At 43.6% G+C, this 13573-nt stretch overlaps 1 protein-coding gene across 1 annotated transcript in view; it reads right to left on the reverse strand.

The window, feature by feature from the left end:
• The window catches only part of SLAIN2 (SLAIN motif family member 2), a gene marked incomplete at both ends in the record, with an annotated part of 32414 nt that extends 23901 nt beyond the window's left edge, over positions 1-8513 (reverse strand). The window contains one exon of the mRNA XM_081999159.1: positions 8158-8513. Within this exon, the coding sequence (XP_081855285.1) occupies positions 8158-8513 (356 nt within the window). The remainder of the gene's footprint in view (positions 1-8157) is intronic.
• Between the last annotated feature and the right edge of the window lie 5060 nt (positions 8514-13573).

Below are 13573 nucleotides of genomic sequence, written 5' to 3' on the forward strand. Positions count from 1 at the left end.
ATGCAGAAATGGTTAAATGAGTGTTTCTTCTAGGAGTAATGACAGGCTTCAAACTCCAAGTAAATATGGTTGTATGCTATACATTGTAACTTAGGAACATTTGACAGACCTAATCAGTCATGCTTCCATACAAAACAGCAAAAGTTGCTTCCTTTATGCCAATGACATCAGCAACACAGAAGTTATTTCCCACAGCTCTATTAAGAAATTATTAGCAGATTCTTCTTCTGTAATTCTAGAACTTGAACTCAGTTTGTTTTATAAACAGCTTTAAAAGACATTTTTTAATTACCACCCTTAAGGTCACTTCTTACAAAAGCTTCCCAAGAAGCATACTTATAAAACCACCACAAATATCTCACCCAAAACACTGATCACTTTGTTTAGAGCATGCTCTGAAACACTGTTCCCTCATAAACACTGAAATTAAAAAGCTATGTTTGCAAATGCAGGAGAGAGGATTTTTATTAGCTGCCAGGTGTTCAAACAAAAAATGAAGCCGTTTGCAACAATGCAAATTGCCATTGCCACACACTACAGTCCACGTGGCTTATGCTCTGGCCAGTATTGTGCTGGTCGTTAAAATTGATTTTTTAGAAATCCTTACAATCTTCACAAGCACTCAGCCAACAAGAAAAGCTAAGAGCTCATCACATTTATAGCCCCAAAGATCCTTGGAAAGCACAAGAATCATTCAATTTTTACACAAATTGCTGTACTTTCTGCAACTATCTGCATATAGTTAAAAGCAATGTTCAACATCTAGTAGCTCTCTAACACTTTGAATTCACTGTCTTTTTAGCATTTATTTGCCTGTACTCTTTTCTGTCCTAAGGTATGTTTACACGCCACAAAGTGTCAAAGGCAACAAAGCCAGCTTTTGTGCTGTACGGGCTAGACTCACTCCTAGCCCTCTGGAGAGCTGACATGCCTTGCTGTGTTTGAGAAATTCCATGCACTTTTGAAGTGTTTACAGTAATACCCCGCATAACGGGCAAGAAATTAAAGTGTATATCCTCTTTGAAAGACACACAAAAGGGATATCTTGAACAACCCTACAAGTCTAATCAAAATGGCACTTGTTATTTTAAGTTCCAACACATTCTTTTCTGCAGTTTCCAGTTGTTGCATTTGTTTCACAAGTAGTTTATTTACTGAAGCAATCCAGGCTCACACAGCTCCCACTTTTCCACCTCCCTTCCTAACCTAACATATATTGCAGATTCTCCTACCCCTTTCCAGCCAACTGTTTTTCCTTTAACAGTCTTAGTTTCACACCTACATTTCAAGAAGGGACAAAACTTTAGAATGTATGCATTTCATGCACTTCCACTAGCACTTGTGCATCAATGCAGTACACAATGACTCTTTCGGGACAGTTTCTTGCACATCATACAACTACAAAGTCTCATTATTATGAAGCAGTGATCTTAATTCTCCATCTCACAAAGAACAGCCACTCTCAAGTTTTGAAACTGACATAATTCTACTTGCTTTGCCCAATTTGGATTAAAATAATAAGACCAATTCTTCCTCTCTTCCCAACAGGAGGAAGGGAAAAAGAACAGAAAGGAGACTATGAAGTGTGTACTAATAACTTCATATAGCTAAGTGATCTTCTTCGTCAAACTACTGTTTGACCCAAAAGATACAGGTCCTCCTGAGCTGAAGGGCTTTCCAGAAGCGATTCATTCCCACTTGTACCTGTTAATGCATTCTACGGCAATGCAACAACATTGACTGGCAGCACAGCAACTTTAGGATTGAACATTGCAAGTATGACTTCATACATCTTTGAACACTACTGAATCACTTTCTCAAAACAGGAAGTTGAATATGATTGAGGAAGCTGACAGCCTATAGTTTACCACCCATACTACAAACATTACCACACCAGAAAACTACACTCCAATTTCTCCAAAGGAGACAAAAGAACCTCTACAATTCAGTGACACAAGGTCAAGTACAAGAAAACAGTATAAAAAAAAGCAGCCCAGGAGCTTCAATCTATTTTGAAACATTAAGCAGCCCAGACACTATGATTCTGCTGCACACAGTAATATTCCTTCAGCTGTCACTAGTCAGCTATGCCACAGCAGCGCCAATGTGAAGTTTAAAGCAGACAGGGGCTCTACTGATTAGTTCCAGGAAGACACAGCACAAAAAGGGCAGAGCTTTTGCAGAAAGACTACAGTCACTACAAGCTCCTATGACATGAGGCAAGCCATAGCTTGTTGCACTGGGACACAGCTGAGTCAGAAAAAGCTTTGAAGAAACAGGACACGACATTCAGGGAGGAATGGCATATCTGCATAGCAATTACCTCACCTGAGGAACACCTCCCAGTGCATTAAAATACAAGAGGCTAGTTGCCACAGGCATGAAATCAGAAGCCGAGATTCTAATCAGGAGGAGTCTTTGTGCCAAAATCCTTCTACTGCTCCAGTGCAAGAGTGGAAGGAAAAACATGCAGATGAACATGAAGTCACAGATCTGAATTAGAAAGAAGATGGCAAGTGGAAGGAACTTGAGTTAAAGCTCATTTATTTTAGCCACATTCACTTTAGGGGAAAACTGGCAGATACAATACAGGCAATGAAACAAGACAGCAGACAAAACAATGCAGAAAAAAGCAGAATCGAGGAAGCGACCTGAAGGGAAGATATGAAGGAAAGATACAAATCTAAAGTCAGATCATTAAGAAATTCCCCTAAAATACAGAGGGAAATCCCACAAGCAAAAGCTACTGTAAAAAATACATCAGGAGACAGTAATGCTGGACCGCCTTGGAAATAGACAATTTAGAACACAGTGTCAATCTAAACTCTTTTAGATCAACCCAAAACTTTCAGGAGATCCCATGTGGAGCAATTTACGTAAGCTAAATTTTAAGATGTATTTTGAATAAACAGCCACAGCTAAGGATCTGAAGAGAATGTCTGTTTGTAGAGAGAAAAAAAATCCAAAACCTAAGTAACACCCCTGCACATATCTGGCCCACAAATTTCCTCTTTCTTCCTCCCCCACCCCAGCAAAATTCCTATCCTGTAGTTGTAACTGACCAAGACACATCACTCGGCCTGTAATTACCAGTTTGTGGTGTACTTAACCGAATGCTTCTAGTTCTGAGAGATGCATGAACTACAGCAAACTCAAGGTCTCTCAAAAATAAGGATATGAATACTACAAAAATGCTTTGACAATCTCATTAACCCTCCACATTAAAGCAGCGCGTCTCAACTAAACGATGCGATTTTCAAGTCGAATTGACATTATTCAGAGAGGCTGCAAAGTGCAATTGGGAACACAACTTACCTTCCTGTCACCAACAATTAAAGATAGTTAGCTGTGCCCTAGCTGGTTGCTGGAAATTAGAGCCATTATTCACTTCCTCATCTCAAAAGAACACGTTGCTGTCTGAAAGGGATGTTGTAGAATGGGAAACTGGGCCTGCAAAAGCTTGGAAGACCCCTCTAACACCATCATGTAGCTTCCCTAGAACTGTCACACAAACTGTCCACTGTTTGAGAAGCTTTTCAGAAGGAATTTGTTAGAGCACATATGAACTAACGTGGTATTGTTGATACTTACATGGAATAGAGAAAATTTGAGAAGCTCTGTTAAATTGTGTTCCAAAATAAAATTCTGCTTAATGACTAGGCTTGAGAGCTCTATCAACACCTACAAGAAGTATAAATGTACATCATGCCTAAACAAGGCGTGATTATGGAGTAAAATTCAGGAATACCATTAAGACAATAAAGGAAATTCGTATCAAAAGCTTTCACGGTGTCCACATATCAAGTATGTTTAAAAGTCATAAATTTCACACAAGAAGTTAGAAATGGAAAAAAGTTATTCTTCTGGATTTTTCCTCTAGTCCTCAAACATCTGTTTCACAACAAGCATGGATATCTTAAAGACATTAGTCAAATGGAATATTTTTTGATGTTACCACTTGATAAACTGGTAACTTCTGTAATCCTTAGTTCTCCCACATGCTTCTTTTCCGCATTATCTTCCTAGTTTGAGATGATGTTATCTGAATTTGGTTAAAAAAACCCAACTTTAAATCAGATCGACATTTAATCTGCCACCAAATGAAAAGCATCAATTTCTCTTTTACTTAGGTCACAGGGCACGAATTGATCAGAATCTGTCCAGTTTCCAAGAGGCGTAAACCACACTAATACAATGAAATTTTAGCAGTTGAACAGGAAATACTGCAATGTAATTTCAGCAACGGGATTTCATTCAGGTGCAGCTCTATCCTAAAACATTCATCCTACACTTTACTAGCTCACTATGGCAAACTTCAGGCTTCCAAAACAAAGTTAGTGTCAAGGGACATTAATCAATATGAGATGAAAGAAAGTCGTTACAGGTGACAATCACGTTTTTATCCTCTGTATCTCAAAACAGGCACTTAGCCAACTAACTGGAATGGATGGCTAGGATGGAAATGTAAGCTGTTAAAAATAGGTGCCAATTTAACAGAAATAGCTGCTGAATGAGAGTGCATATAATAGTAAAAGTACTTGCCTTCCATTTTAACTAAGCGGGATATACAACCCATCTGTGGTCTTCAAAAACACTGAAAATATTACTTTGAACTATTAAGATTAATATAAACAACCCATCAATAATTTCACTTTCAACACACAGTAACTGCCTTTTGTTTGTAAATGAAGTCAGTCACCTGTTAGCTATTTCAGCCCTACCAAGGAGACTTTAGATTGCAATGACATGAAAACATGGGTAAGTGCTAGGCTAGCTTTTATAGCACTGTAATTTAAAGAGGACGCAACTGTTCTGAAGTTTGCTGAACAACTATACATACAAAATAGATACACAGCAAGCTCTATACCCTTTTATGCACATACTGGATATAAATTTTAAAGAAAAAATACACTGTATGTTTTGCTCACATTTAAAAGAAAGCTTCTCATAAAGCTTAGGTAAGTGACCATGTAACAAGTTACCACAAAGCAAGTTACAGTGGATTCACAGCACATTAACTAACCTACAGTAATTGCTCATGTGTGCACACTTACCCTGCAATAAACTTGAGACAGCTCACTTTTTAAAAAGCAGCATAGCAAGCTTTTTAAAGCAAAGAAAAACAAACAAGCAAAAATATAAACAGTCCCAAAGTTCACTAATACTGTAATGCTGTTTTAATAGCTAATACTGCCACTAAAGCAGCAGTATCAAAGTTCTTTTCATTTGTTAGTAATTTAGGCTAGTTCTACCTTCTCCTTTCATTTTTCACTTTACACTGGTGTCCTGTGTAGACTTACCTAAAAGCATTTAAAGAATTAAAACCTAAAAATGAACTAATTAACTCAAAAATGTAGATTTAAAAAAAACAACAGATACATTCCAGCATCGATTCTAGTCACAGTATCAACTGTTCCATCTTAAATTTGTAGCCAAACTTCACAGGCACTAATCTCAGGTGAGCATTAAATATAAAACAGTGTAATTTTAGCAGTGAAGAAAAACTATTTCTTCTGCCATTACAAGGCTGCAGACAATTTCATAATGGGGTACACAAACACATGGACTGAAAAAATGCCCATATTGCACAAAGCAGAGACGAGAACAGAGATAACCAGCACCCTTCATCATCTCTTATCTTCAACAGCAAGGTCCTCCTGAAATCAAATCTAGGCTTCTCTATGTAGACAATCAAAACTGGCAAGATAAATAAATTTTTTATGTACAAACTGTGATTTAAATTTAGTTTGTTTCCACATGAGGTTTCCTCAGCTGGTAAGTGGTCTTTGATTTCTACAGTGATATAATCCCATAGTTTAAATAGGATTTGGGGTTAAGCAATAGTGATCCAAATCCATTTGAACCTGAAAGAGTCCACATGAGGTTTAAATTTCATTGAGTATATTCACTCTTTCAGTCGATTCAGTTACTTTTTGAGTGACCTCACGTAACTGAGGCCTTAAGAGCAGGATCTTTACGAAACAGTTTAAGAGAAATCCCTTTACCCACATCATCCCTCCTATTTTCACAGGTACTTGTCTCTTTTTGATTGCTCCACTAGCCCTCTGAAAATTTCCAACTTAATTTAGAGCAATAACTTCCACCCATCAAATACACAAATACAAAGTCATCCTACCTTCATAAGACCAAAAATGGTTTTAGAGTATTTAGTGCCTCAACAGTTGAATGAAATGGTGTTCAGAAATTCCGGAACTTTGATTTCCATTTTTATAGAACAATTTGGGGGGAAAAAAAATAAATTAATCCATCTAGCCAAATCACACTTATCATTAAGTGCATATTAAACTATAGCATGAAAATACAATGTTTTTTTAGTTACATAGCCATATTTCTTGACATGTACGACAATAAGTAAATTTCAACAACTGCTCTTTTCTGGGTGTGTGCTTTTGCATTTCAATCACTGTCCACGTCTAAGATTGAAAATTAGTATTATGGTTCCTAAAAAAATACTAGGAAAGGAACAAACACATGTAATAGACTGCTTTTAAGTTTTGTTGATTTTTGAGGGCTAGAACTTGCATAGAAACATGACTGAAGCCACAATAACAGGCCGCATAAATGATGTGCCAAACATATAACACCAGCAAGAGCAGTGCTCCATGAACTATGCTGTCTGCCTATGAATATCCAGAACTGCAAAAATACACAGCATTTATTCAGTCACTGTCACTGTGTGCTCTGCTGTGACATTAACTTCCACTGAAGATATGTATTATGTTGCCCATGATTTAGGATTAATATATAAAATTATAACATCTACTGTCACTAGAATTCACAACATTCATAAATATGGCCATCCCACTCCAAACTCACTATGCAAATTTTGTATATTCTACTTCACTCAAGTGCTATAGACCAGTAGATTACAAGGCATAAAATAAGAAATAAGAGTAGTTGCCTTGCACAGACTGATCATCTGGAAGATGATGACTTGTATTAATTTAGTAAGCTCGTGTTGGATGAGAATAAACTTATGCTCTCATACTTCTCCAGTGACTGATCAGGCTGGACGTCAGGCAAACGACTTCTCCGAGGAAGTGCACACATTGCCTACTCCCCAAGCAACTAAAACATTGCTCATGCATGGAGTCATTCCAGTGTTTTTAAAGGTGTTTCTAACTCCGAAAGACATTTTTGGGGGTTTTTTTTTCTGTTTTTTTTTTTTTTAAATTTGTCAGTGTGTTCACTCACAAAGACCTTTGTAGAGGAACTTACAACCAGTTCTGACCCAAGTCAGACTGCTTTTGTTACACTTCTCCCTGTACACACTTTCCTTGCGTTTCTCTGTTGGCACTGTGCTCCTCCCCACTATTTCTCCTGCAGCTCTAATGCTGCTCCTCAACTAGTGTCCTAGGAAACTTCAGAAAGATAGCTGGAGAACAGCATGATGTTAAGAGAGAGCAAAACTTCTTGGTTCTCAGTAGCAGCTCATCCAAGTGTAATAAAAACAAGGTGAACAGCCACCTGCAGGTGTTTCAGCTGGAGCAGCAGGGTAAGCAGTCCGTTTAAAAAGAGAGGAACTGCCTAAGATAAGCCGTGGTCCTATGTTGTTAGCAATAAATTAAAACACCCAAGGACAACACATTTATGAGATGAAGGAGTATGTTACCCTTGCTGCCTTCACAGCTGAACGAAATCAAGGCTTAAAATATGCTTGATGCACGTCTGAGTAAGTACAACAGTACCCGTGGGCTAATTCTGCACCACCCCAGAAATTTTCCACAAGTTTCCTCCACACCTTCTGAACTCGTGAAAACACTGACAACTGATTTTTGCAGCGGACCTGGAGCCTGCTCCGGTCTCCAAGCGACCCGATGTAACACTCACCGCGGCCGAACAAAAGCACGGAGCTGCAGGCCTCCGGGGAGGTACGATGTGATGTGCAGAAACCAAAACACCCTTCCCCTGCAGGCTTCAGTACACCTGAGAGAGCTAATGCCTTCACCCAGCCCCAGCGGGCGAGGCTGCCTCGCTACACAAAGCCCCGAGACCACCTCTGACAGCAGGCACACGTCTGCAAAGCGGCCCCTTCCTCCCGGGGACGGCGGGGTACTTCCCCGGCTCCCGGCGGCGGGGGTCGGCGGAGAGAAGCACCCTCCCCCATCCCCATCCCCACCCCGGCCGCCTCCTCACCAGCCGGTCTCGTCCTCCTCGCAGCCGGCCAACCGCTCCAGCTCCTCCGGCCTGAGCAGCGCCGCGTCGTCCAGGAGGCCACTGCCCTCCTCGCCGGCCGCGCCGCCGCCGGGCTCCTCGAGGGGCGGCCGGCGTGCGGCAGCCCTGGGGCTGAGGCAGCGGCCGTCGGGCGAGGAGGTGGCGGGGGGCGGCGGGGAAGGCCCGCCGCCCAGGAGGCGCTTGGGACTGGCGGGTGCGGCGGGCAGGGCGCCGTGGCGGCTGCGGAGCTGCTCGTTCTGCTTCTCTAGCTTCTTCACCAGCTCCTGCAGCTTCCGCACCTCCGCGTCCGCGTTCACGCCCGAGCCGACGTCCTCCATGGCGCCCGCTGGCAGAGGGGCGGCTGCGCGGAGAAGGGTGGCCGCGCCGCGCCGCGCCGTCTACATGGCCGGGCGGCCCGCGGCGGGGGAGGGCTCCGGCGCAGCGGGGCGGGCCGCGGGCCCTTGCTGCTACCGCCACCGCCTCCTCAGCGACGCCGGCTGGTGGTAGGAGGGACGGAGGACGCGCATCCGGCCGCCGCCGCCATCTTACCACCTCCCCCGGCCCGTCCCCAGCGTCCTGACGTCTCGTGCGTACCCGGAAGCGTCAGCGCTCGCTTCTCTCTCTGTTGGGATGGGATGACGTTACCGGGGGCGGGGCCCCTGGTGGCGGAGCGGTGCGGCCGGCGGTTCTGGGGCGCGGCCGGTCGCCTCCTGGCGGCTCTGCGTGGGTAAGGACGGCTCCTGAGGGAGCGGCCCGGCCCGGCCCGGCCCGTCTCCGGGGGGCCGCAGGTCCCAACCGGGAGCTGCACGGGCAGCCCCGGCATGCCTTCCCCAGATGCTCGAGTCCTCTAAAGGGTACGGGGTGCGCCCCTGGTCCAAAGCCCTGCCTATGGGCTTGGGTCCTGTGTGTGTGACAGGCATGTGTGAACTGTTCCCTGGGTATCACTTGAGCCTCTCGTGTTGTATAAATATATACATATATTCGTATATCAAGTGACATGAAATTGTCATCTACAGCAAGACTTACACCTTCAGGTTTAAGGAATTAGTGGGGCTTGGGGGTTTGTGTCTCCAAACTTGCATTAGCTGGCATCACGGGGATGCTCTGCCTGCCCCTCCGCCACGCCACTGTGAGACAGTGCCCTTAGTGCCATCCCTTCACAATTTTTCTCCTCTTCCCAAGCTCCACCTACTCAACAGCTTCATTTTGGAGCCTGCAGTTGCTGGGGGGAGGAAGGACACCAGCAAGCGGGCTGGTGGAGGACTGGAGTCTGCAGGGGATGACACCACAGATGAGTAGCATTTACCAGGCCCAGGGGGGGAAGAAGGGAAATGAGACTGAGGTGCTCAGACCGGTGCGAAGCTTGCGGGCAGTGAATGCCACACGGTTGTGTTGGGCATGGCGCATGGACTGCTGGGATTATGTATGGCGACAGGGATGGAGTCACTTCCTTGCCTTATGCAATACTCTGCCCTTACATGTTCAAAGGTTATGTTTATCTCTCTATGTGCAGCATTGAGAGTTTATGCTGGGGTGGTTATCCACTCTTGCTGCTAGGTCCTCACCAAAGTCCAGGCCCTCAATCCACAAATTATGTCATTGTTTCCTCCAAACCAATACCACCTTAAGTATTTAACTGTGTTAAAATACTTCTGGGCTAGTATCTTTTAATAAAGCAATTTAAATTACTCTTACAGTAATCTGTCTTCATTATCTGCTAGCAAAACAAACTGTTTATCACCAGTAAGCTTTACCACAGAATTTGTATAATTGCCACAACTATAAAACTGTTAAACAGTTTTGGCCCATGAGCTGAGGCCTTTGTGACTCTGCTCATTGATACCACATTAATAACCAATGGCAACCCTTGGAGACTGGTCTGTAAACCAGTGTGTAAATCCAGCTCATTCTCTCTTAAGTGCGTATTATTTGGTACCACGTCAGTGCCTTAAGGGAGTCCAGACATACTCTGTGAGCACAGTTACTTTATTAACAGAACTTACTCCAAAAGACAAGCAAAACAATAAAAAGGTTTTTGACAATAAGGATTTCCTGTGACACTGACACTTTCAGTGACACTGCTGACAATTCAGAGGTTGGTGGGTGTAATAGTGGTCTTAACGAATGCAGGGAAGTTTATTCCAACTTAGAATATTTACAGCAGGACCACACAATATAGCTTCCTTATTCTTCCTTAACTACTCTCAGTCCAAATGTCAGTGGCACGATAAGCCTTCAATCACTTGCATTAATCATGCTTTTATAATAGCAGTAGAAGGAGTTTGGTCCTCTCTGTCCTGAAGGTACTGGTATCAGGATGGGGCTGGTGGCTGGGGCTAGAAGGGCGACAGAGTGTGAAGTGGGGCTGTGACGAAGGGCTCTGCTGGGGAACGCAGGCAGACAGCGCGGAGAAGGACCAGAACCAGAAGGAGCCCCAGGCTCCTAGAAGCTGCAGCGGTTCATGGTGATTATGTCATGTTAGGGGCCTCCTCTGTGATGTAATGGGGAAGCTCTGAGACCCTCTGAGGAGGCTGGGTGTTGCCTGTATCCTGCCTTTCCTCTTCCCCTTCCTTCTCCCTTCCCCTAGCCCCTTTTATGGTCTGTCTGTCCCTCAGATTCCCTACCCCAACTTTCTGTCCCCTGCTGACACCATTACTTTGCTGTCAGCAGCTCTAGCATTATTCCTCCCTACAAGATATGCTCCCTGGAGGTGTGTGGATTGGGGCGGAGGAAAACAAGGAAAAAAGTTTGAGAACTGCCGAATCATCTGCTATTTTTACAAAGAGTATAAACAGATGAACAAATGGAGTCATTGGTTAATTGTAACCATAGCCTGGGCTTCAATAGCAAGGACCGTAATCGTGCTTTCTTCACTCTTGTGCTGTGAGTGCCCTTCTCAGGTTTTGGGAACTGAGGAGAAGCAAGGCTTGGACCAGAAGCCTCACATTAAATGTCAGGGCAATAATGGGCTTCCATGAGCTTCTCAGTCATCAGATTCTAAGCTTGCACTGGCCAGATGTGAGAAACTACACCTGAGCAGAGGCCCCTGGGTGACTATAAACAAATAGCATTAATTGATAGTAATGCCACAAAAATGAAATCTTTCCACTGTGTCACAAGAACAAGAGAAATTCCTCTGCATGTGAAAGTAGACCTGTTGCAGATTTTTTCTTGTACCCATGCTGTCTTTTCCACACACATGGAGAGGGAAAGGAAAAGCAGAATTTCTGCAGCAGTATTTTCCAGATCTTGGTACCTGCATGGGTGCCTCTCTTCTCTGACTCGAGGCAGGTTCTTAACTCGCATGATGAAAGGAAATGAGGAGTACTGACTCCAGAGGAAAAGAAGCCTGAGCAAGGCTCCCATATCACTCAAATAATTCAGCACACATCCCTCTGACAAGCGGTTCCTGCGATAAAGGCCACCAGGAGCCTTGTTTTGATGGCCTTTGTGCTCTGTAGCATGGACAGCCCTGTGGTTAGTTGCTCACAGCTGTAATTCACTGTTAGAATCTGACTTTGAAACCTTTATTTCAGTTGTCACCTGGGAGAACAAAAGATCCCTCGGGGCAGAACACACGAAGATGGGTAGATGCATGGTGGGAAGTTAACATCTGTAGCAAATATTTAACTTCATGCCTGGAAAATTAGACTGGGTTTTAAGCAGCTTTGTTTAGTCTCCTGCTGACCGTCGTTGCCTGCCAGACTTCTCAAAGGAGGTGTTCAGCAGACCCACACATGTTCATGTTAGGCAGTGTTTATCTAAACCTTTGACAAACTAGAAAGTATCATTTATCATTGCAATGTATAGTATATGCAAACATGGCATAATCAGTGGAATAAGTATGCCCTTTTCATAATGTGAATTATTTTTTTCAGAATTAATTTCAAAACTGTTCAGCTGGTTCTACTGAAGGAACCAACATTGTAACTTCAATTATTTATGAAAGATATACTCAGAGTATATCTGGCCTCATCAGTGGTGAGAGAACACATTTAGCCCTTTAGATTAGACTTAGGTTATTTGGAAACTCAAAAATACAGTCAGTGTCTCTGCACACATCTTCAGTAACTGTCCTCTAGTAACTGTGAACAACAGTGAGCTTTTTAAAGGCATCTGTGCATAAATACACTTAAAAGTCTTTATAAATAATTTTTAAAAGGTATTTACTACTGGCACTATCATGGGCGAGAGAGAGACCCACATTCAGTACACTGGTCTTCTTACCAAGTTACAAGCCTGCCTGAAGGGCAGGCAAGATTCCAGCTAAGTTCTGACATTGAAAGTACATCTATCTTTGGTGTCATCAAGTATAAAATGTAGCTCTTTGGCAAGAATTTATATGCCTCTTTCTGCACAGAAAAAAAGATGTTAACATTTTGTCCACAACCATCTTTAAACATGTATTTTATGCACCAAAGCTGGAGCAAGAGCAATTCTAGCATACTGCACAAACAGATTCCTAATGAGGCTGGTATTCATGGCATACCATGTCACTAGAAAATGTATAAACAAGTATGTACTTCAGTCTTTATGATTTGTATAATGAATTTACTGTTTGCTCTTTTCAAAGATTATCATCACAATTGAGCATTGTAATAAATCTTTCATGTCACAGAATCACAGAATGGCTGAGGGAAGTGAAGGACCTTTGGAGGTCATTCTGATCCAACCCCACTCTGCTCAAGCAGGGCCACCTAGAGCCAGTTGCCCAGGGCTGTCTCCAGAGGGCTTTTGTGTATCTCCAAGGATGGAGACTTCATCACCTCCCTGGGCAACATGTGCCAGTGCTCAGTCACCCTCACAGTAAAAAAATTTTTTCCTGATGTTCAGACAGAGCCTCCTGTGTTTCACTTTATGCCCACTGCATCTGGTCCTGTCACTGGGCACCACTGAGAAGAGCCTGGCTCCGTCCTCCTTGCACCCTCCCTTCAGGCTTTTATATATGTTAATAAGACCCCCCTGAGCCTTCTCTCCTCTAGCCTAACAGACCCAGCTCTCTCAGCCTCTTCTCATAGGAGATGTTCTGGTCCCTTTATCACCTTTGTGGCCCTTTTCTGCAATCTCTCCAGTAGCTCCATGTCTGTCTTGTCCTGAGGAGCCCAAACCTGGACACAGGACTGCAGGTGTGACCTCACCAGTGCTGAGCAGAGGGGAAGGATCGCCTCCCTTGACCTGCTGGCAATACTTTGTTTAACGCAGGCCTGGATACCATTAGACTTCTTTGCAGCAAGGGTGTGTTGCTGACTCATGTTTGACATGGTGTCCACCAGGAACCCCAGTTCCTTTCCTGCCAAGCTGCTTTCCAGGTGGTCCCCAGCATATACTGGTGCCTGGGGTTGTTCCTCCCCATGTGCAGGACTTTGTACTTCTCCTGGTTGAGGTTCATGAGGTTCCT

The sequence above is a fragment of the Phaethon aethereus genome, assembly GCF_964289735.1.
Source record: "Phaethon aethereus genome assembly, chromosome: 4".
In the NCBI taxonomy this organism is placed as follows: Eukaryota; Metazoa; Chordata; class Aves; order Phaethontiformes; family Phaethontidae; genus Phaethon; species Phaethon aethereus.